Source organism: Nicotiana tomentosiformis, chromosome 11, assembly GCF_000390325.3.
Source record: "Nicotiana tomentosiformis chromosome 11, ASM39032v3, whole genome shotgun sequence".
Lineage (NCBI taxonomy): Eukaryota > Viridiplantae > Streptophyta > Magnoliopsida > Solanales > Solanaceae > Nicotiana > Nicotiana tomentosiformis.
In genome coordinates, this window is record NC_090822.1 from 22,211,746 (window position 1) to 22,233,462 (window position 21,717).

The 21,717-nt window shown below is 38.2% G+C and overlaps 3 protein-coding genes across 3 annotated transcripts; 2 read left to right on the forward strand and 1 right to left on the reverse strand.

Annotated features, from left to right (window-relative positions):
* Positions 1 to 1,979: 1,979 nt before the first annotated feature.
* LOC138901130 (uncharacterized) lies at positions 1,980 to 4,437 on the forward strand. The gene is made up of 4 exons (XM_070188871.1): positions 1,980 to 2,232; positions 2,341 to 2,562; positions 2,739 to 3,090; positions 3,588 to 4,437. The coding sequence occupies exons 1-4, from the start codon at positions 1,980 to 1,982 to the stop codon at positions 4,435 to 4,437; spliced, it is 1,677 nt and encodes a 558-aa protein (XP_070044972.1).
* Positions 4,438 to 6,049: 1,612 nt separating this feature from the next.
* LOC138901131 (uncharacterized) lies at positions 6,050 to 6,691 on the forward strand. Its single transcript, XM_070188872.1, has one exon. The coding sequence runs from the start codon at positions 6,050 to 6,052 to the stop codon at positions 6,689 to 6,691; it is 642 nt and encodes a 213-aa protein (XP_070044973.1).
* A 7,349-nt stretch (positions 6,692 to 14,040) lies between these two features.
* Positions 14,041 to 19,429, reverse strand: LOC138901132 (uncharacterized). Its single transcript, XM_070188873.1, has 3 exons — positions 19,190 to 19,429; positions 18,934 to 19,084; positions 14,041 to 14,351 (listed from the first exon to the last, which is right to left on the reverse strand). The coding sequence occupies exons 1-3, from the start codon at positions 19,427 to 19,429 to the stop codon at positions 14,041 to 14,043; spliced, it is 702 nt and encodes a 233-aa protein (XP_070044974.1).
* Positions 19,430 to 21,717: the final 2,288 nt, after the last annotated feature.

A 21,717-nucleotide genomic window follows, 5' to 3' on the forward strand; every position in this document is an offset into this window, starting at 1 on the left:
GATTATTCCCATTCCCAAAGGTTGGTTCGTACATACTGACATCATCAGTATACCACACTAGATCCAGAGGTCCTCCACCTCCTCCTCCACCTAGCAACCCGAAAAGCAAAAGCAAAAGCAAGGGCAAAGGGAAAATGGATGATTTAAGTGGTATCCGAAGAGATAATGTTGTTATGGCGAAAAATGTTGAAACTTCAGATGGTAGAAGTATTCCGGGGCAGAATGAGTTAGTCTTACATTTGGAGTAGAAAATCTTGGAATTATAGGGCGAGCTTGAGCAAGTTCAAAATCTGGAAAACCTTTCCCTTACTCTCAATGTTCCCGACATCAACCAGCAAAACCCGACTACCCAGAACCAAACACCGCCACAAAACACACAAAACCATAATCCACCACACATAGCTCAAAATCCTCCCGCACCACACCAGTATCATAATCCCTCACCTCACCAGAATCTTAACCCACTACCAGTGCAAATCCCTAAACAACATCACCATCATCCAACTCAATACCTACAAACCACTACCTATCACACTCCCCAAAATGCATTGCAACCTACTCCCGATCCACAAAACTCAACCAACGACCACCCATATATACAAGTTACAAGAACTCATCAAAGCAATCCGATATATGTGGAAACCTTACCCCCATACCCCGCAGCAAACCCTATACATATTCGAACCGACTAAAAAGGACCTGTTAATTCAAAACATGGTGGAGGAACTCAAGAAACTCATGGGGAGAGTCCAGAGTATTGAATGAGGGAAATGCATTGACGGCCTGAATTATGAAGATCTATGTATTCAGCCAGATGTGGAACTGCCAGAGGGCTACAAACCTCCAAAGTTCGAAATGTTTGATGGCACTGGTGATCCGAAGGTGCATCTAAGAACATATTGCGACAAGCTTGTAAGAGTAGCAAAGAATGAACAACTCCGCATGAAGTTGTTCATGTGAAGCCTTATAAGAGATGCCTTGTCTTGGTATATCAGTCAAAACCAAAAGAAGTGGGAAAATTGGGTAAGTATGGCATCAGACTTCATGGACAAATTCAGGTTCAACACAGAAAATGCGCCCGACGTTTTCTATATTCAAAACCTCAAGAAGAAGCCAATGGAAACCTTCCGCGAGTATGCTACTCGTTGGAGATCAGAGGTTGCAAAGGTTAGGCCAACACTCGAAGAAGAATAAACGAACAATTTCTTTGTTAAACCTCAAGATCCGCAGTATTATGAAAGATTGATGGTCATCGAGAATCAAATATTCTCAGACATCATCAAGTTGGGAGAGAGAATAGAAGAAGGAATCAAAAGCGGGATGGTGACTAATTTTGAGGCGTTACAAGCCACAAATAAATCCTTGTAATCAGGAGGTATTTCAAAGAAGAAAGAAGTGGGTGCTGTGATGGTAGCCCAGGGCCCTAAGTCTCCCCTCACGTACCAAACACCTCCACCCACATATCATCCCTCACCCCCAAAATACCAATACACTGCCACCACCTACCATACCTACAACACTCAACCTAAATATTACCATTCACCTCCACCCACCCCAAAACTACCCAAAGCCACATCCAAATTTTGACCACAGAACTCCTAGACAATACACCCCAATTACTGAACCCATAGCCCAACTGTATAAGCGATTGAAGGTCGCTGGTTACATCACTCATATTCATGTTGTTGCCGCTGAGAATCCTTCCCAGTGGATTGAAGGCCGCTTGTTACTTCACTCTTCAAGGGTCATACAATTTAAGAGAGTCGCATGTTGAAAGACAAGATTCAGGCACTGATCGACACTAAAGTTATACAAGCAAAGGAAGCTATACTAAATATCCGCAATAACCTCTCCCTGATCGCAGGGGTGAGGGGGTGAACGTAATAGAAACTGATGAGGAATGGGATCAGGAAGGGTCCATCGAATTCATTTGAGAAGGAGACACTCCCAAAACATCTCCGGCCACCCTCACGCCAGTTATGGTACAAACCCAAACGCAATTTGAAGTTGAGGTTGCTACACCCTTCATTGTAATTGTAGCTCCCAAACCATCGTACAAGTCGGATGCCATCCCATGGGATTATGTTGCGGAAGCAAGAAGAAAAGGAAAAGCCAAAATGGATAAAACAAATGCCGCGCAAGGTATGACTAGAACTGGCAGAGTTTACACGCTTGAGAATGTAGGAGGAACAAGCAAAGAAGCTGCACCTAAACCGCCTGTTGTTGAGGCTGGCACTGATGACCTTTGGAGAAAAATACAAGCAAGGGAATACTCCGTTGTTGACCACTTGAATAAGACTCCTGCTCAGATATCTATTTTATAATTGTTGCAAAATTCAGATGCACACAAGAATGCCTTGATGAAAGTGTTGAGTGAAGCTTATGTACCCGCAGGCATTACTAGTGGAGAGTTGGCTAACATGGTCGGACAGGTACTGGAGAGTCACAAAATTACCTTGCACGAAGATGAGTTGCCGCTAGAATGGTTGAGTCATAACAGGGTGTTGCACATCACAATGCAATTTGAGGACAAGTTCATTGCTAGGGTCCTGATAGATGGAGGTTTGAGTCTCAACATATGTACACTGACCACTCTGAAAAGATTAGGTAAGGGTATGCACGAGATATGAATGGGAGGCATAAATGTGAAGGCATTTGACGGATCTCAGAGAGCCAATATCGGGGAAATCAACCTTGATCTACAGACGGGTCTGACTTTGTTTGATGTTGAGTTTCAGTGCTAGATATATCTGCTACTTACAACCTATTATTAGGCCGACCATGGATACATGCAGTTAGGGCAGTGGATTCTAATCTGCACCAAGCTGTGAAGTTCGAATGGAATCATGAGGAGGTGATCATTCATGGAGACAGAAGCAGCCCTATCTACCCTAACCAGACCGTTCCAGTCATCGAAAACAGGAGGAAGTTGGGTGGAGAAACATATCATCGCATTGAGCGGGTGAATGCAATTGAAAAGGATCAATGGTGGAGCAAGAAGATAGAGAGCATATTGCTGTGGATAGGATATGAACCAGACAAGGGTCTTGGCAAAAAGCTTCAGGGGATCACTAAACCCGTACAACCACAGTATCATGGCACGGCCTTTGGACTCGGATATGAATATACCGTACAAGAACATCAGGATTGGATACCTCCATGGCGCGCCTATTATTATTCACTGGAACAACATGTACCACCTCTGCACTAGACGTTCCGTCAGGCTGACATAATGTGGGGATCCGAGGAAGATGAGATTTTGGCCGGTATGAGAAAGTTGTTTCTGGATAAAGAAGACATAGATTGCAGTGCAATTGTTAAGAAGGAGGAAGAGGAAGACCTTACCATTCAGACAATGGAATAAGGAGTCGTTCTCAAGAACTGGACAGTTGCACCATCCCGGGCTCGCCGAGTTCCTAGGTAGCCTGGCAAATTAGTTCAAATTGTTTTGAGCATTTAAGATATTTTCAATATTTTGTTTTGGAATAATTACTCAAGCCATCGAGTCGTACTTATTGACATTTTAAAGTTTTATTAATGCATTACTGATTTTCATATTTATTATTATCTTTCTACATTCTTTTTAGCATAATTATTACATATCCTGATGAACCTACGAATGTGACATGTAATGATACAACGCAACATAAGGACAGCGATTCGGAAGATGATGTAATACCTAAGGAAATCATCAAAGAAGTAGAGAATTTTGAAAACAAACCAAAGTCTAATTTGGAGGAAACTGGGGCCATTAACTTAGGGGATTCTGAAACATTCAAGGAAACTCGTATAAGCATTCATCTATCACCTTCAGAGAAAGACGAGTATATCATGTTCCTAAAGGAATATGAGGACATCTTTGCATGGTCCTATGATGATATGGCTGGGTTAAGCACATCCATAGTAGCTCACAAGCTACCCACCAATCCCACGTGTCCACAGGTAAAGCAGAAGCTCAGAAAGTTCAAGCCAGATATGAGTTTCAAGATAAAAGAGGAGGTCACCAAACAAATCAAAGCCAAGGTTCTCCGAGTGGTCAAATACCCGACCTGGTTAACTAACATTGTGCCTGTTCCAAAGAACGATGGGAAAGTTAGAGTATGTGTCGATTACCGAGATCTGAAAAGAGCAAGTCCTAATGATAATTTACCACTGCCCAGCATACATATACTAAACGACAATTGTGCCAAGCATGAACTCCAATCCTTTGTAGATTGCTTCGCAAGATATCATCAGATCTGGATGGACGAAGAGGATGCTAAAAAGACCGCCTTTATTACACCATTGGGGGTATATTGTTACAAAATGATGTCATTTGGTTTGAAGAATGTTGGGGCCACCTACATGAGAGCCATGACAACTATCTTCCACGACATGATACACAAGGAAATAGAGGTATACATGGATGATGTTATCATCAAATCTAGAAGGAATTAGGATCACATAGCAGACCTAAAGAACTTTTTCGATCAGCTTCGAAAATACAACTTGAAGTTGAACACTGCAAAATGTGCCTTCGGAGTCCCTGTTGGAAAATTGTTAGGTTTCATCATTAGCCGCCGAGGTATTGATTTAGAACTGTCAAAAGTCAAAGCTATACAAGACTTGCCACCGCCAAAGAATAATAAAGATGTGATGAGTTTTATAGGACACCTCAATTATATTAGCCGTTTTATAGCACAATCAATGGTGATATGTGAGCAAATATTCAAAATGCTGAAGAAAGATGATGCAACAAGCTGGACTGAAGAATGCCAGAAAGCCTTCGACAAAATCAAGGAGTATTTATCTAAACCGCTCGTGTTGGTCCCGCCAGAACTAGGAAGACCTCTGTTGCTTTATCTTTATGTGTTGGATGGGGCCTTTGGCTGCGTTCTAGGACAACATGATGAAACTGGAAGGAAGCTGCATGCGATATATTATCTGAGCAAGAAGTTTACGACTTACGAAGCCCGGTACTCTTTGTTGGAACCCACTTGCTGTGCTTTGACATGGATAGCCCAGAAGTTGAGACATTATTTTTGTGCATACACTACATATCTCATATCAAGTATGGATCCGCTAAAATACATCTTTCAGAAACCCATGCCTACGGGTAAGTTAGCAAAGTGGCAGATATTGCTAAGTGAGTTCGACATCATCTATGTAACTCAGAAGGCAGTCAAAGGGCAAGCATTGGTTGATCACTTGGCAGAAAATCCCGTAGACGGAGAATACAAATCACTGAAGATGTATTTTCCCGATGAAGAGGTATTATTTGTAGGAGAAGACATTATCGAAGCATACGATGGTTAGAGGATGTTCTTAGACGGAGGAGCAAACTTCAAGGGAGTGGGCATCGGAGTTGTCTTAGTATCATAAACCGGTCAACATTACCTGGTATCCACAAAACTTAGGTTTTCGTGCACCAACAATATGGCAGAATATGAAGCCTGCATCTTGGGACTCAGATTGGTCGTCGACATGAACATTCAGGAGTTGCTGGTAATCGGAGATTCTAATTTATTGGTGCACCAGGTTCTAGGAGAATGGGCTACCAAGAACACCAAAATATTATCATACTTTCATTGTGTCCAAGAGTTGATCAAGAGGTTCACAAAGATAGAATTCAAACATGTTCTAAGGACTCAGAATTAGTTTGCAGATGCATTAGCCACCTTGTCTTCTATGATACAACATCCAGACAAGAATTTCATCAATCCTATCCCAATAGGAATTCATAAGCAGCTAGCTTATTGTGCTCATGTCGAAGAAGAGTTTGGCGGAAAATTCGTGGCTCCACGACATCAAGGAATACTTGGAAAAGGGAGAATATCCAGCGAATGCAACACACACTTAAAAGTACACGCTCCGAAGATTGGACAATCATTTCTTTCAAATCAGAGGAATTTTGTATAGAAGAACTCCTGACTTGGGATTATTGCGATGTGTCGATGCCAAGGAGGCATCTAGACTGCTCGAAGAAATACATGTCGTAACTTGCGAACCCCACATAAACGGTTTCGTTTTGGCCAAGAAGATATTAAGAGTAGGGTATTTTTGGATGACTATGGAAACAGACTGCATCAAATATGTTCAAAAGTTTCACCAATGCCAGATACATGTTGATATGATACGAGTACCGCCTAACAAACTCAATGCAACGAGTTCACCCTGGCCTTTCTCTGCTTTGGGCATGGATGTCATCGGACTAATCAAACCCGCTGTTTCAAACAAACATAGGTTCATTTTGGTGTCAATAGACTACTTCACAAAATGGGTTGAAGTCACATCATATAAGGCTGTAACTAAGAAGGTCGTAGTAGATTTTGTTCTGGGCCATATTGTTTGTCGATTTAGAGTACCTGAGGCAATCATTACTGACAATGCCGCAAATCTTAACAGTGACCTCATGAAAGCTATGTGTGAAACATTCAAGATCAAGCATTGGAACTCTACAGCATACAGGCCAAAAATGAACATCAAGAAGATATTAAGGAAAATGGTAGACAACTACAAGCAATGGCACGAAAAGCTACTGTTTGCTTTGCTCGGGTATCGAACCATTATTCGCACGTCCACTGTGGCAACCCCCTACCTACTGGTCTATGGTACCGAGGCTGTTATCCCTGCCAAAGTGGAAGTTCCTTCCTTAAGGATCATACAAGAGGCTGAGCTCAGCGACACGGAATGGATGCGGAACCGGCATTAACAACTAGCTCTCATTGATGGTAAAAGAATGAGCACAGTGTGTCACGGTTAACTCTACCATAACATAATGGAAAGAGCTTTCAATAAAAAGGCTAGGTCAAGGCAATTCACACCGGGCCAATTGGTGCTGAAACGAATCTTCCCACATCAAGACGAAGCAAAAGGGAAGTTTTCACCCAACTGGCAAGGCCCTTATATGGTTCACCGAGTACTAACAGGAAAAGCCCTTACACTTGCAGAAATGGATGGAAATATTTGGCCAAAACCTATCAATTTGGATGCAGTCAAGATATACTATATTTAAGGCTATGTTTGTACTTTCTATTTCATGTAACCTGAACTACGCTTGACTTGATTCCCGTTTAAGAGGGGATACGTAGGCAGCCATGTGGGTTTGGTCACATCATAATAAAATCTTCATTTCCCATATGGTCAGAAACTGGGGCACGATCTCGAGTTTGCCCAGTCTCATCATATTTAGAATCGTTAAGGAATGTATTGCTAGAAGTATGCATTCAAATTGGGGCAAAATTTTGAGGAGGATCCTTAAAATTTCGAGTTAAGGAGGTTGCAATGTCTCAAAAGCGTGTCACTGTCATCAATTCGACAAATTATTTGCTCTCATGCATTATCACATATTTCAAACAACTACATTTTATATAAACAATTTATCACAAATGCATATTTTTCAAATATTTCATTTTTTATAGTAGCCAGACATTACCCTGGGTAATTCAAGAAGGACCTCAAGATAAGATCAAAGGCAAAGAAAAGAATCGAGAGCACGAACCAACATTCCCTCCTCCAAACTCACAATCTTCCTTTAGATATAGGCACAATGGATATAACAAGAATGTCTGCAAATACACACACAACAAGATCACTATCTTCGCACCGACAAAAGTTGCCAAACGCAAATACGCCAAGCTAAGAAATACTTTTCCCTCTCGTATTTAGTCATTACTTTTCTTGCATAGGGCTAAGCATTGCCCTCATCTTCGCATAAGGCTAAACGTTTCCTTTCTTTGCACGAGACTAAGCATTGTCTCCATTCCTCGCATGTGTCTAAGCACTGCCTCTATTATTGCATAAGGCTAAGCATTGCCTTTCTTTGCATGAGACTAAGCATTGTCTCCATTCCTTGCATGAAGCTAAATGCTGCCTCCATTAGTGCATAAGGTTAAGCATTGCATTTCCTTTACTGAGACTAAGCACTGTCTCCATTCCTTGCATGAGGTTAAACGCTGCCTCCATTATTGCATAAGGCTAAGCACTGCCTTTCTTTGCATGAGACTAAGCACCATGTCCATTATTGCATGAGACTAAACACTGTTCTTCATATTGCATAAGACTAAGCATTGCCTTTCCTTACATGAGACTAAGCATTGTCTCCATTCCTTGCATGAGGCTAAGCGCTGCCTCCATTGTTGCATAAGGCTAAGTATAGCCTTTCTTGAGACTAGCACTGTCTCCATTCTCCGCATGAGGCTAAGAACTGCTTCCATACTGCAAAAAGCTAAGCACTACCTTTCCTTGCATGAGACTAAGCATTGTCTCCACTTTTTGAATCGGGCTAAGCATTGCCCTCATCGCGTACAAGACTAGGCCTTGTCTCGTCTCGTTCTCGCATATGACTAAGCATTATCTGTTTCCTCTATCAAACGATGGATATCACCGCATCTTTGCATTTCATGGGCTGAAATATCACCACGTTGTCCGAAGGCACCATAGTCTGAGGGCATCATTCTCATAGCCCGAAGACATCATGCCATGGCCAAAGGATCTCTTGAAACTGCATAATATTATTCAAAGGCATCATACTCCAAAGGCACCATCCTCATGGCCCGAGGACACCATTTCATGGCCTGCGAATCCCTTACCATATGCTTCATAGCCCAGGACATCATAGTCTAAGGATATCATCCACATCGTTCAAAGACAACTCTCATGGTCCGAAAGGAATTTGCATCATGTTTAAATTTTTGCAGTAACCCATATAAATTCGCGTGCATCGTGTTTTTAAGTTTTGCAGGTAACTCGGGAGGTAACCATTCTACAAACAGGAGCAATTCTCGCTCTGATTTCTGTTCACATCCTTCGATCACCTCAAACGTAACTGATAATCAGTAATTGATTACCCTTTGTTCTATAAATGTTCAAATATCTGCCTTTTACATCTGTAATGTTCAATTTGCATTCATAGCCCCACCTGAAATTATCTGTTATTCACGGCACTATACTACTCAAAAGATTCTTTTTCGAAACACACGACCACTCTTATAACAACTCCATCGGTTGCGTTCGCCTTTGTTCCAGAACTACACATGGTCTGATTCCCGTAACACCAGGGATGTGTAAGAAACTCAAGAAACAGGGTTCAGCCCCCATTGTTTTTCAGAACACATCATTCCTCACTCACTTCGGACAAAATTGGTCATCATTTTCTTTACCCGACAACACTTTCATCATTCTCGGGTAAAGAGGGACAGCTGTTGATATCCAATTTTGCCCTCATATTTTTATAAATATCATATGTGCTTTTAAAATATCATTCCTGTATCATCACCAACTTACAAGAATCATACAAATATTTTCTATAATTTTTCATAATTTTAAAGATTTAAAATTGATTTCTTGCATTTAAATTATTTGAATATGTATTAATTACCCCTTTAAAATATTGTTGTGATGACTAATTTTCACCCAAGTATATGTTTCATGATATATTAATTTATTTTTATACAATTATATTTGTATTTCTAAAGCTATTTATATAATTTTACAATAACAGCCTATATTATATACATAATTGTACTTATTATATTATTTATGTTAAAATAATATTCCTTATATTTTTATAATATTAAGCTATTATTTTTAAGTATTTTACTGCATAAATAATATTTATTTTTATTATTTACTAGTTAGTTTTATAATTTATTTTTAATGTATTTCGTATATTTAATTTATAGTCCCAACATAGGGCTAATTTCGGACCAAATTTGGCCCAAGTTATTAGTCCAATACCCCACAGCCAAACCAACCATATCTTTTAATGAACCCGATCGTGACCCGTATAAATGACCCGTCCCATTCCCTTTTTGATCCTGGCCGTTGATCTCAAATGATCAACGACCCATAATAAATCCCTACCTTTCCTTATATCCCCTAACCCCAAACCCTAATCCCATTCTCATACTTCAGTTGCCCCTAAATCCTCTCTACTCTCTTCTTCTCTAAGGAAACCCTAGCCGACATATCCCTTAATCCCCTCCGATTCCGACCTTAATATGGAACCCCTCCATGATTTGCTTTCCATATATGTTCTGTCATCTTGTTATTTACACGATTTTGATATCACCTAGTACTTGCCTATTTTTGGCAAGTACCAAGCCCTGAGTTATATGCAATCATCTTCAATCTTCAAGATCTAGACGGTATTTCGTCTATATACGTTCATGACAAGGTGATATGAGGCCGATTCACCAAGATCTTTGGTCGATTCTTTGATTTCCGTCGAACTAGGGTTTGAAATTTCTTTTTTTTTCCTTTACTAGTTCTATTATCGATTGCATGTAATATTTTCTTTTCTTTTTTGTGTTCGAGTAATTGTTTTCCATGTTTGCTTGTTCGATTTCTACCACTATATAACCCCTCCCCAATTTCCCCTTCGGAAGGACCTGAATCGTTGAAAACTACCATTGTTCTCTTATTCTTTCTTGTCTTATACTACTCTGAGGCTCAATCTTTTGGCCGGCTAAAATCCAAGGCCACCGGAATATGATTATCAAACCTTTATCAGTGTGAGTATTGCCCGGAGTTCATTCGAAACCCTTGGGGAACTCTGACGCACAGAGATTCCTGGGTTCTACTATTCGTTTTGCTATTGACATTGGAGTGTTGTTGAAATTATTCCTCTTGGTTACTGTCAATAAGGTAGTTGTCAATTGTTAGAAATCCTGCCTATAAGATGTCACTACTCGCATAAGAACTGCTATGGGATCAATGTTGTTAATACTAAACTCTCAAAGCTGTTTTCATTGCCTAAGTTATGCCACTACTAGAAATCATGCATACAGGACAGTGTCACCCGCCTAAGACGCCTATTTATAAAATTAGTGCTAACAATCCTGAGTCTGCAAACAGTTTACTGCCTCTTCGTCTAAGCCATTTAGAACAATAACGATGCATACACGATACTGAAATTCAAAATCACCTAGAAACCATGCCTATAGGACTCTAAGTCTCGATTCTGAAACTATGTACTGCCTAAGTTGCCCGCATGCATTTTTTGCTTATGTGTGGAGGCTAACTTTGGCCTTTAATTGTATATGAAGTCCTATCTGTTTTGAATGTCACTTAGTTTTACCATTTTGAGCAACCTAGGTGAAGTCTAGAACCATCCAAATAGTAGGTCCAAAGCCTCCCGGACCATTGGTATGGGACGGGTAGTGCACGTATAGGATATGATTTAGAATTGAATTAGAGCGTCTTTAAGTTACAACTTCAACATAGTAATTGGGTAGCATGAGATGATAGTCTGTGCCTGCTGAATAATATGAGCAACCCCTACTTTAAGGGAGTTGCAAAGTATTATTTATGTTGTACAGGGTGATCCTTTAGACTAAAAAATATAGGACCCCCCTCCCCCCTCCCCCTTTTCTTTATATAATTGTTATTTACACTTAGTCATTTAACATAGATGAATGTAGTTGTATCCTTGTAATCATTAAGGATTTGTACCGATTCTCATGTGTCATGATAAGACTCTTCGACTTCTATATTTTCCTTTGTTTATTTGATCACCTAGCTTAATTACATAATCTGCATAGTTAAAAATTTGGCCAGGCCCCATAGTTGTGGACCGCAAAGAGTGTCTGACACCTTCTCTTTGAGGTAATTTGAGCTCTTACCCGATTTTTGGTGACACGGACTAATCAAACAGAATTATTTGCAAATAGGTGCCCTAACGCACCTTAAAAATCATTAGGTGGCGACTCTTCTCTTTTAATACCTTCCTTTAAAAGAGTTGTCACATGTCAAATCCTGCTTTCGCGAGAAAACGGGACGCGGCATTAATATCATAATTTTTGTATAAAATTATTAATTTTTACAGATCAAACTTCTTCTCATGATTCTTCTAACATCTATTAATTAATATTAGTTCTTCTTTTCACATATGTTTTTACCAGAAAAAACAACATTACAGTTAAGCATGAATTAACCTATTTTAATCAGAATATGTTAACTTGAATAAGAGAAATAAAATTGACATAAAGAGTGGATAAGAAAAATAAAAAATAAAACTAATGTGAAAGAGAAAAGAAAAGATACTGTAAAAATCTAAGGATGTAAACCTAAGTCCCCTGCATTTTTCCTTCCTCTAAGTCTTTTTCTTGGTATGAATTGCAGATGCCTATATTTCATGAAGTTACATCTTTCCGTATACATCAAATAAAAAACCTAAAAAAGAAAGGGAACTAAAAAAAGAAATAAAAAAAAAAGTTGAAAAAAGAAAAAGAAAAAAACCATTAAATGTATCATGTTCTTCAAGTTTAAGGCCTTCCCTTCTTCTTTCCTTTACTTGATTTTATTCCTTTCTATATCTATCTCCAAGCCTAGCAACCGAAAGGCGAAAACCCCTATTCATATCTTAGTTATTGTTTGATACTACATCGTGTGATTGTCTAGTGAAATGTACTTTATTCGTAGAAGCATAACGAATGAAAATAATTTAGTGTTTTACTTGTAATAACATTAATAGAGTAAGATCAAAAAGGTAATAAAGTAATTTTCTTTTTTCTGTTGTAATCTGTATTCGAAAGTATAATTTCTGCAAAATAAAATAAAACCAGAAATCAAAGACAGAAATAGAATGAAATGAATAACATTCCGAGCCCAACAGAAAACTGTATTTTCTTAAGAAATTTAATCCCCTCACTATTGCCCAAGGTTGTTGGATTAATTGCTCCCAGGATAGAACGGAACAACTATTCTGTAATACCGGCAATGAAAATTACAGAACTTCGTCGAACTCAACAAACGACAGTAAACCACACTGATGCTTACGTTTTTTTGCTTTTGGAAAATAAATACAGAAATGCAGAAGAGAGAGGGGAGAGTATGCCAATTTTCGGTGGTTAGAAAGTGCGAACAAACCTTTGAATTTATAGCCATATAGTCTGGGTTGAATAGGTGCGAAAGTACCTGTTCACATGAGGTACTGTTTAGGCAGAAATACTTTTCTATTTGATAGAGAACTCAAAAACGACCATTAGTCGTTAGAAAATTATCAGCGAAAAAGAAAAATAAATAACGGAAAACGGGAAATAAATTTGGTCCAAAAAATTATCAATCAAATCAATTGACCGAATCCAAAGCCGAAGCCGAGCCGAGTGAACGACGACGACGACGACGCGAGGCACTAATTCTTCTTAACTCTTTAAGAGCTAGAAGATGTGCTTCTCTATATAAGCACAAAGATTTTCTTTTATTATTCCAATGAGGGACAAAGTGCATTAGTAAAGGAAACTATTTCAAACTTTTCGTTTCCTAATATTTTTCCTCCATTTTCTATTCACACCTCTTTATCTAATTATATAAAAAACCCCAACAATCCCCCACATGAATGGGGAATGGCTATCTAAAAATATGCATTCATGAAATATTGTTTGATTTACAAGCAAGGATTAATTACATTTGGATAAGTAGGTTTCCCTTTGAACTTTCCATAGTGAACTTATGTTGGATATACTCGGTCAATCGGTAGATTTGATATCTTTGAACCTTCGAACTTTTGTGTATACCTAGATAGCCATAAGTCACGCAATCAACCTTTTAACCGCCTTTGGTTTTCATTGTTGTGTTCGTTTCAGCCATGAACACCGCCTGGTTCATAAGTGCGTAGAGAACTGGCCTTACAGAATTCTCCTTGAAGCGGATTACACTTCACACTTATATAGGTGATTCCTAAACGTGTTATCCCATAGATACACTATTTGATATACTCCGTATCAAACTTAGAAATCATTAAAAATCCTTAACGCTTTATCCTTGGAACTGAACATTGTCTCATCACGAGAATAGACCAAAATTTTGACAATGTTGAATCGTCACTAATGACTTTGTTTGATCTCCTTGAACCTAGATCTTGGGATCTATAGTCTTCTAGGTAGAGTTACCGCCACAGTGACTTGTCCTCGACCATAGTCCCATTCCCTTCGATGATTTATCAACCGTCTCTCTATTTAGACCTTTTATAAGTAGATCTGACACATTATCTTTTGACTTTACGTAGTCAATTGTGATAATTCCACTAGAGAGTAGTTGTCTAACGGTATTATGTCTTCATCATATATGACGAGATTTTCCGTTATACATAATGCTTCCAGCCCTTCCTATTGCCGCTTGACTATCATAATGTATGCATATAAGAGCCATTGGTTTGGGCCAAAATGGAATATCTTCCAAGAAATTCCAGAGCCATTCAGCTTCTTCTCCAGCCTTATCTAAAGCTATAAACTCAGACTCCATTGTAGAACGAGCAATGCATGTTTGTTTGGATGATTTCCAAGAAACTACTCCTCCACCAATTGTAAAAACATATCCACTTGTGGAATTTATTTCTGATGACCCAGTGATCCTATTTGCATCACTATATCCTTCAATTACCGCAGGATACTTACTGTAATGTAAAGCATAATCTTGGGTATGCCTTAGATACCCCAAAACTCATTTCATTGCCATCCAACGAGTTTGGTCGGGATTACTTATGTAACGACTCAGTTTACTTACTGCACAAGCTATATCAGGACGTGTACAATTCATGATGTACATTAAACTTTCCAACTATGACGACCCAATTTCCTCTCCGTGTGACGTCGTGACGGCACCTAGTCTCTGTGACTAGGTAAGCCTAACATTTGCGGAATAATAAAATAAAAACATAAATCCAACAACTAACTGTAGCAATAACACCATAACTGAGTACCATATCGCTTGGCATGTACAATAACCAACTGCTTAGTATACTACATAGCATTTCCAAAACCCGGAACATCGTGAATCACAAACTACAGAAGGAAAATATAGTATCTCTATACATCACAGTCTATCAAAAGAAAATATAGAAGATAGTGGATATGGAGAAGAGTAGAAGGGGACTCCGAGGTCTGCGGACGCAGCAAATATACCTTGAAGTCTTCAAAGATGTCCCGGCTCACTGATAGTGAGGCTGATAAGGAGCACCTGGATCTGCACACGAAAAAAATATGCAGAAGAGTAGCATGAGTACACCACAATCGGTACCCAGTAAGTGCCAAGTCTAAGCTCGGTCGAGTAGTGACGAGGTTAGGTCAGGGCCCTACTGGTATATAGATAATAACACAAGATAAAATGAAATACCGTAGTAAAATAAAGACTAAAATTTAACAAGAATAAAATCATAGAAGACAACAGCAAAGTACACAGGGAATAACAACACGGAAATCTCCCGAGATACCGTCTCATAGTCCCAAAGTAAATATGCAGTACAAGGGGATCTCCCGAAATACCGTTCCGTAGTCCCAAAGTAAATATGCAGTACAGGAGGATCTTTCGAAATACCGTTCCGTAGTCCCAAAGTAAATATACAGTACAGGGGGATCTCCCGGAATACCGTTCCGTAGTCCCAAAGTAAATATGCAGTACATGGGGATCTCCCGGAATACCGTTCCTTAGTCCCAAAGTAAATATACAGCTAAACAATAGAATTCAATAGTCACGGCACGAAATTCTACAGTTCAACCTAAGTGCCAGTTAAGGAAAGGCAGGTAAATTCACTAAATATGATGCACGTAGTTCAATTAAACAGTTATGGCAAGTAGACATGCTATTCTAATCTAGCAGGATACTACACATGCTGATGAAACTCAAATAAGATAGAAATCAGGTTATTACTTAGTAGAAAAATCGGGTTTTTTATACAATTTGCCCGTGTACGTACTCGTCACCTCACGTACATGGCGCTCATATATAAAAAACAGTATGAATCCTACGGGGAGTTCCCCCACACAAAGTTAGGCAAGCCACTTACCTCGAACCAAGCTTAATCAATTGGTCAAAATGCCTTTCCCACGAATATCCGGTTCCAAATAGCCCAAATCTATCCAAAAGTAATTACATATCATAAATACAACCATAATAGACTCATCTAATTAATGAAATCAATACTTTAATAAAAATTCTAAAATTCGCCCTAAAAAGTCGACCCGGACCCACGTCTCGAAATCGGGTAAAATTCACAAAATACGAACACCCATTCACTCACGAGTTCACTCGTACCAAAATTATCCAAATCCGATGTCTAAATCCCAATCAAAACTCAAAAATTTGGTTAGGGAACTTTTCCCCCATTTTTCCAACTTTTCAATCAAACTCCAAAATTAAATGGAGGAAACAACTATAGATTAATGAAATACAACCAAAAATGAGTTACGAATCGTTACCCCAAATCTCTCTCTGAAAATCCCTCGAAACATCGCCAATTCCCGAGCTCCCAAGTCCAAAAATGAAGAAATGAATCAAACCCTCAATTTTTTCTCTTTTCTGCCCAGAAATATCGCTTCTGCGAGCCTTCAACCGCACCGCGGAAAATCTCATCGCAGGTGCGAAAATCACTTAAGGGGGGCTGAGTCCGCATCTGCGAACAAAGGCCGCTTCTGCGAGCCCGCATCTGCGCTCCTCTTCCGCTTCTGCGGATCTATGGCCGCACCTGCGGTCCCAGTTGGACAGGTCCAAAACCGCTTCTGCGGCTCCACGGCCACTTCTGCGGTGCTGCACCTGCGGCCCAAAGTGCGCAGGTGCGATTACACCAGGTGCAGCAGCTCCAACAATTGCATAAGTCCCAAACTCAATCCGTTAAGCACCCGAAACTCACCCAAAGCCCCGGGACCTCGACCAAACATATCAACCAATCCTAAACCACCATACGAACTTAGTCGAGCCCTCAAACTATATCAAACAATGTTAAAATCACAAATTATCCTCCGATTCAAACCTAAAGAACTTGAAACTTCTAAATTAGACAACCGATGCCGAAACTAACCAAACCACGTCCGATTGACCCCATATTTTACACACAAGTCATATTCAACATTACGGACCTACTCCAACTTTCGGAATTGGAATCCGACCCCGATATCAAAATTTCCACTACCGGTCCAAATCTCCAAAAAAAATTCAATTTTCGCCATTTCAAGCCTAAATAGGCTACGGACCTCCAAAATACAATCCGGACACGCTCCTAAGTCCAAAATCACCCAACGGAGCTAACGGAACCGATAAAACTCCATTCCGGAGTCGTCTTCATACAGTTCCGACTACGGTCAAAATCCTAAGACTTAAGCTCCCGTTTTAGGGACTAAGTGTCTCAAAACACTCTGAAACCAAAAACAAAACCTCCCGGTAAGTCACATAAGAAGAAAAAGGTACGGAGAAAATAGTCAATAGGGGATCGAGGCTATTACTCTCAAAATGACCGGCCGGGTCATTACACCAACACACAAGCATAATCTAGTTGAGATCTGCTTTGACCTAGATTCTTTGTAAGAGCCACATTTACATCAATCGGGGTCTTTGTGACTTTGAAATCTAGATAATTGAATTTTTCAAGTATCAATTTAACGTAATGAGATTGAGAGAATGTCAGTCCTTGAGGAGTCCTATGAATTTTAATTCCTAGAATTAAATCAGCAACTCCTAAACCTTTCATATCAAACTTGCTAGCAAGCATACACTTAGTAGCATTTAAATCTGCAATGTCTTTGCTCATTATTAACATGTCATCAACATATATGATTTGGAATATTTTTAATGTAAACACATTTATGACACTCATTAATCTTAAATTCATTTGCCAATATTGTTTGGTCAAATTTCGCATGCCATTGTTTGGGTGCTTGTTTCAATCCGTAAAGTGACTTCACAAGTCGGCACACCTTCTTTTATTTTCCGAGAACCATGAACCCTTCAGGTTGTTCCATATAAATCTCTTCCTCCAAGTCTCCATTTAAGAAGGCTCTCTTCATATCCATCTGATAGATTTCAAAACCATACACGGCGGCTAACGCTATTAACACCCGAATAGATGTAATCCTCATTACCGGTGAGTATGTATCAAAATAATCAAGACCTTCTCATTGTCTAAACCCTTTGACAACTAATCTTGCCTGATATTTGTCAATAGTACCATCAGCTTTTATTTTTCTTTTGAAAATCCACTTAGAACCCAAAGGTTTATTTCCTGAGGAAGATCAACCAATTCCCAAGTATGATTACTTAATATGGATTCTATCTCACTATTGACTGCCTCTTTCCAATATTGTGCTTTCGAGGAAGACATTGCTTCTTTAAATGTTTGAGGCTCATTTTCTAACAAAAATGTCAGAAAGTCTAGTCCAAAGGAAGTAGTTGTCCTTTGACATTTACTACGTCTTGGATTTTCCTCATTCAATGTAATTTCCTTTTCTTCTTCTCGAGGTCGCTTAGATTTTTCAATAGATGACTTACATTCATATTTATACGGATAAATATTCTCAAAGAATTCAGCATTAACAGATTCGATTACCGTATTAATATGAATGTCGTAATTTTCTGATTTATGAACCAGAAAACGATATGCCTTACTATTTCTTGCATATCCTATGAAAACGCAATCAACTATTTTCGGTCCAATCTTCACCCTTTTGGGTTTAGAAATTTATACTTCAGCCAAACACCTCCACATTTTAAAATATTTTAAGTTGGGTTTCCTACCTTTCCATTTTTCATATAGAATGGATTGCGTTTTGTTACGGGGAACTCGGTTGAGTATTTGATTGGCTTTAAGAATAGCTTCCCTCCACAAGTTCTGAGGTAAACCCGAACTTATCAACAAGGCATTCATCATCTCCTTTAACGTTCTATTCTTTCTTTCTGCAATTCCATTAGATTGCGGTGAGTAAGGGGCAGTTGTTTGGTGAATAATGCCATATTCCAAATATATTTCTTCAAAAGGAGATTTATATTCACTACCTCTATCACTTCTTATTATTTTAATCTTTTTGTTTAGTTGCGTTTCAACTTCATTTTTGTATTGCTTGAATGCCTAAATTGTTTTATCTTTACTATTAAGTAAGTAAATATAGCAATATCTAGTACTGTCGTCAATAAAAGTTATGAAATACTTTTTTCCACCGCGAGATGGTATTGACTTCATGTTTATACCTTCGGCAAGGAGGTCATGAACAATAACTTGCAATTCTCGGACTTGCTTTATGACAGATTTGCCGTCAATCATTTTGAAATCCAGAAATTTGGCGGCTACAAACTTTTTAAGTCCAGCATCTTCAGTCTTGTACTTCTTTTCAAGAGCATTCTATAATTCTCTTGATGTTTTCATGACGCTATAAACATTGTACAAGTCGTCTTCCAAGTAACTTAAAATATAGTTTTTGTATAAGAAGTCAGAATGCTTTCATGCCTCCATGACCACGAATCGCTCATTTTCAGGAGTTTCTTCGCTGATAAAGTGCTGTAAACTGAGTGTGGTCGGGTAGAAGAACATTTTCTGCTGCCAACGCTTAAAGTCCACACCGGAAAACTTTCCGAGTTTTTCTACCGGTGCCATCGCAGGTGCATGAGTTGTGCAACTTGAAGACGCAGTAGCCATTGCAGCAGTAGTCCCAACAAAACCATTATGTTGTTCCGTACTTGTTGTCATTTTTCTGTCAAAGAAATTGACACAACCAGAATTAGTAAGTCGGTGAAGTTTTTATATCTTCAAATCGAATACAGACAACTGAGTAGAAAATCATAAGATTTTAATCTTGGATTAAGAATCTCCAAAACGAGAGTAGAAAATTGCTAGGATTTTAGTCTCCCACAGCAGAAAATAAGATGAACACATAATATAAAAATATTAAATTCCTTAAGCTTGTTGTAATCTGTATTCGAAAGTATAATTTCTGCAAAATAAAATAAAACCAGAAACCAAAGACAGAAATAGAATGAAATGAATAACGTTCCGAACCCAACAGAAAACTATGTTTCCTTAAGGAATTTAATCCCCTCACTATTTCCCAAGGTTGTTGGATTAATTACTCCCAGGATAGAACGGAATAACTATTTTGTAATAACGGCAAAGGAAATTATAGAACTTCGTTGAACTCAACAAACGGCAGTAAACCACACTGATGCTTATGTTTTTTGCTTTTGGCAGTAAACCAAATAGTCTAGGTTGAATAGGTGCGAAAGTACCTGTTCTGCCGAATACTTTTCTGTTTTAGGAAATTATCCGCGAAAAAGAAAAATAAATAACGGAAAACGGGAGCAACGACGACGGCGCGGGGCACCAGTTCTTCTTAACTCTTTAAGAGCTAGAAGATATACTTTTCTATGTAAGCACAAGGACTTTCTTTCCTTCTTCAACGAGGGACAAAGTGCATTAGTAAATGACACTATTTCAAACTTTTCGTTTCCTAATTTTTTTCCTCCATTTCCCATTCACACCTCTTTATCTAATTAGATTAAAAAAAAAACCAACATTTTCTTGTATCATTTTAAGATTGTTATTACTAAGTGATGAGCATAGATATATTAGATCGATTGGTAAACGAATGATGATCGAAGTATTAAGATGTTAACGACCAAATTTCCCATATACTAATTATTGAAAAGAAAAGAAAGAAATAATAATTGAAAGAAACGAAAAGGGGAAATAAATTTTGACTTCCATCTTATTTCTTTTATATTCTCTTATCTTCTTCTTTCCTTTTTTTTTCCTTTCGATTTCTATTTTATTTTTATTTTTCTTTCCGCAATATAAGTAAAGGTGCTCCAAATAATTTCCAAATAAGACGGTTTACTTACGAAATATAGAAAAACCATAATTTTTCTACTACTAAACTTACGAAAGTGCACATCATGTGTTTTCTTTTATTGTTCTGATGGAAGTATAGAACACTGTTTTATTTTTTTTCCCCTTTATATAAATGATAAAGAAGAGCAATTTTCTATTCTAAAACAAAGCTAACACAAGGATACTAAAATTTATTTGGATATTTGCAGTCTATTTTGGACTTTGCGGCTCCGCTAGTTGAAGAAGGTCTCTACCTCTAGCACTGCATTCCCTAGCCTTTTATTTTATGCCCAGATTCTTAAAGATGAACACGATCATAATATTTATGTGAATTTATGAAAGAATATGATAACTCTTTAAGGGAGAGCATATCACATAATAGAGAAGATTGATCATCAAAGAAATAGTAAATAAATGCATATCTGTTAGAACCCCAAACCCAATATCTGCAAAAGAAAAAAAATTACCGATGTCAAATTCTTATTTAAAAAAAAAAACAAAAATACTCGCACAACTGCACAAGCAAATAATGAGAACTCATAAGTAGAATAAAACAGAAAAAGGTATAGGAGGAGCAATTAGTTGGCAGCTATATGTTCTCTTCCATGGAAACATATATACTATTATATAGGATTCTTGAAACTGAACCGGTTTTGGGAAAACAAAACATCATCATAACGGTTTAGTATTAAAGTCTCTCCCTTTAATGCATTAGAAAGTTTATTATTCTTTCAAGAATTCCTAATAATGAACTGTTATAATAAACGGTTGTTTATTAAAGTCTCCCCCTTTCTATTTTCTTAGATTTTTGAGAGTTTTCTCTCATTTAAATTCAATATATTGTATTACATATTGAATTTAAATGAGAGAAAACTCTCAGAAAGCTAAAAAAATAGATAACTGCATTTCCAGATGAGGAGAGATGCCACATCAGCTTTTTCATTCCCTACTTTATATATATATATATATATATATATATATATATATATAAATTTTGCATAAAGATCACTCTTCGATGTGAGGGCCGGTGTGCATGCGTGTATGAATGTATACTAGATCAAAATTGGTATTTGATTATTATTTTCTTTTAGTTCCAGATATACCAGACTGAGATCCTATGCAATGGAGCTATACAAAGTATCAGTAGCATA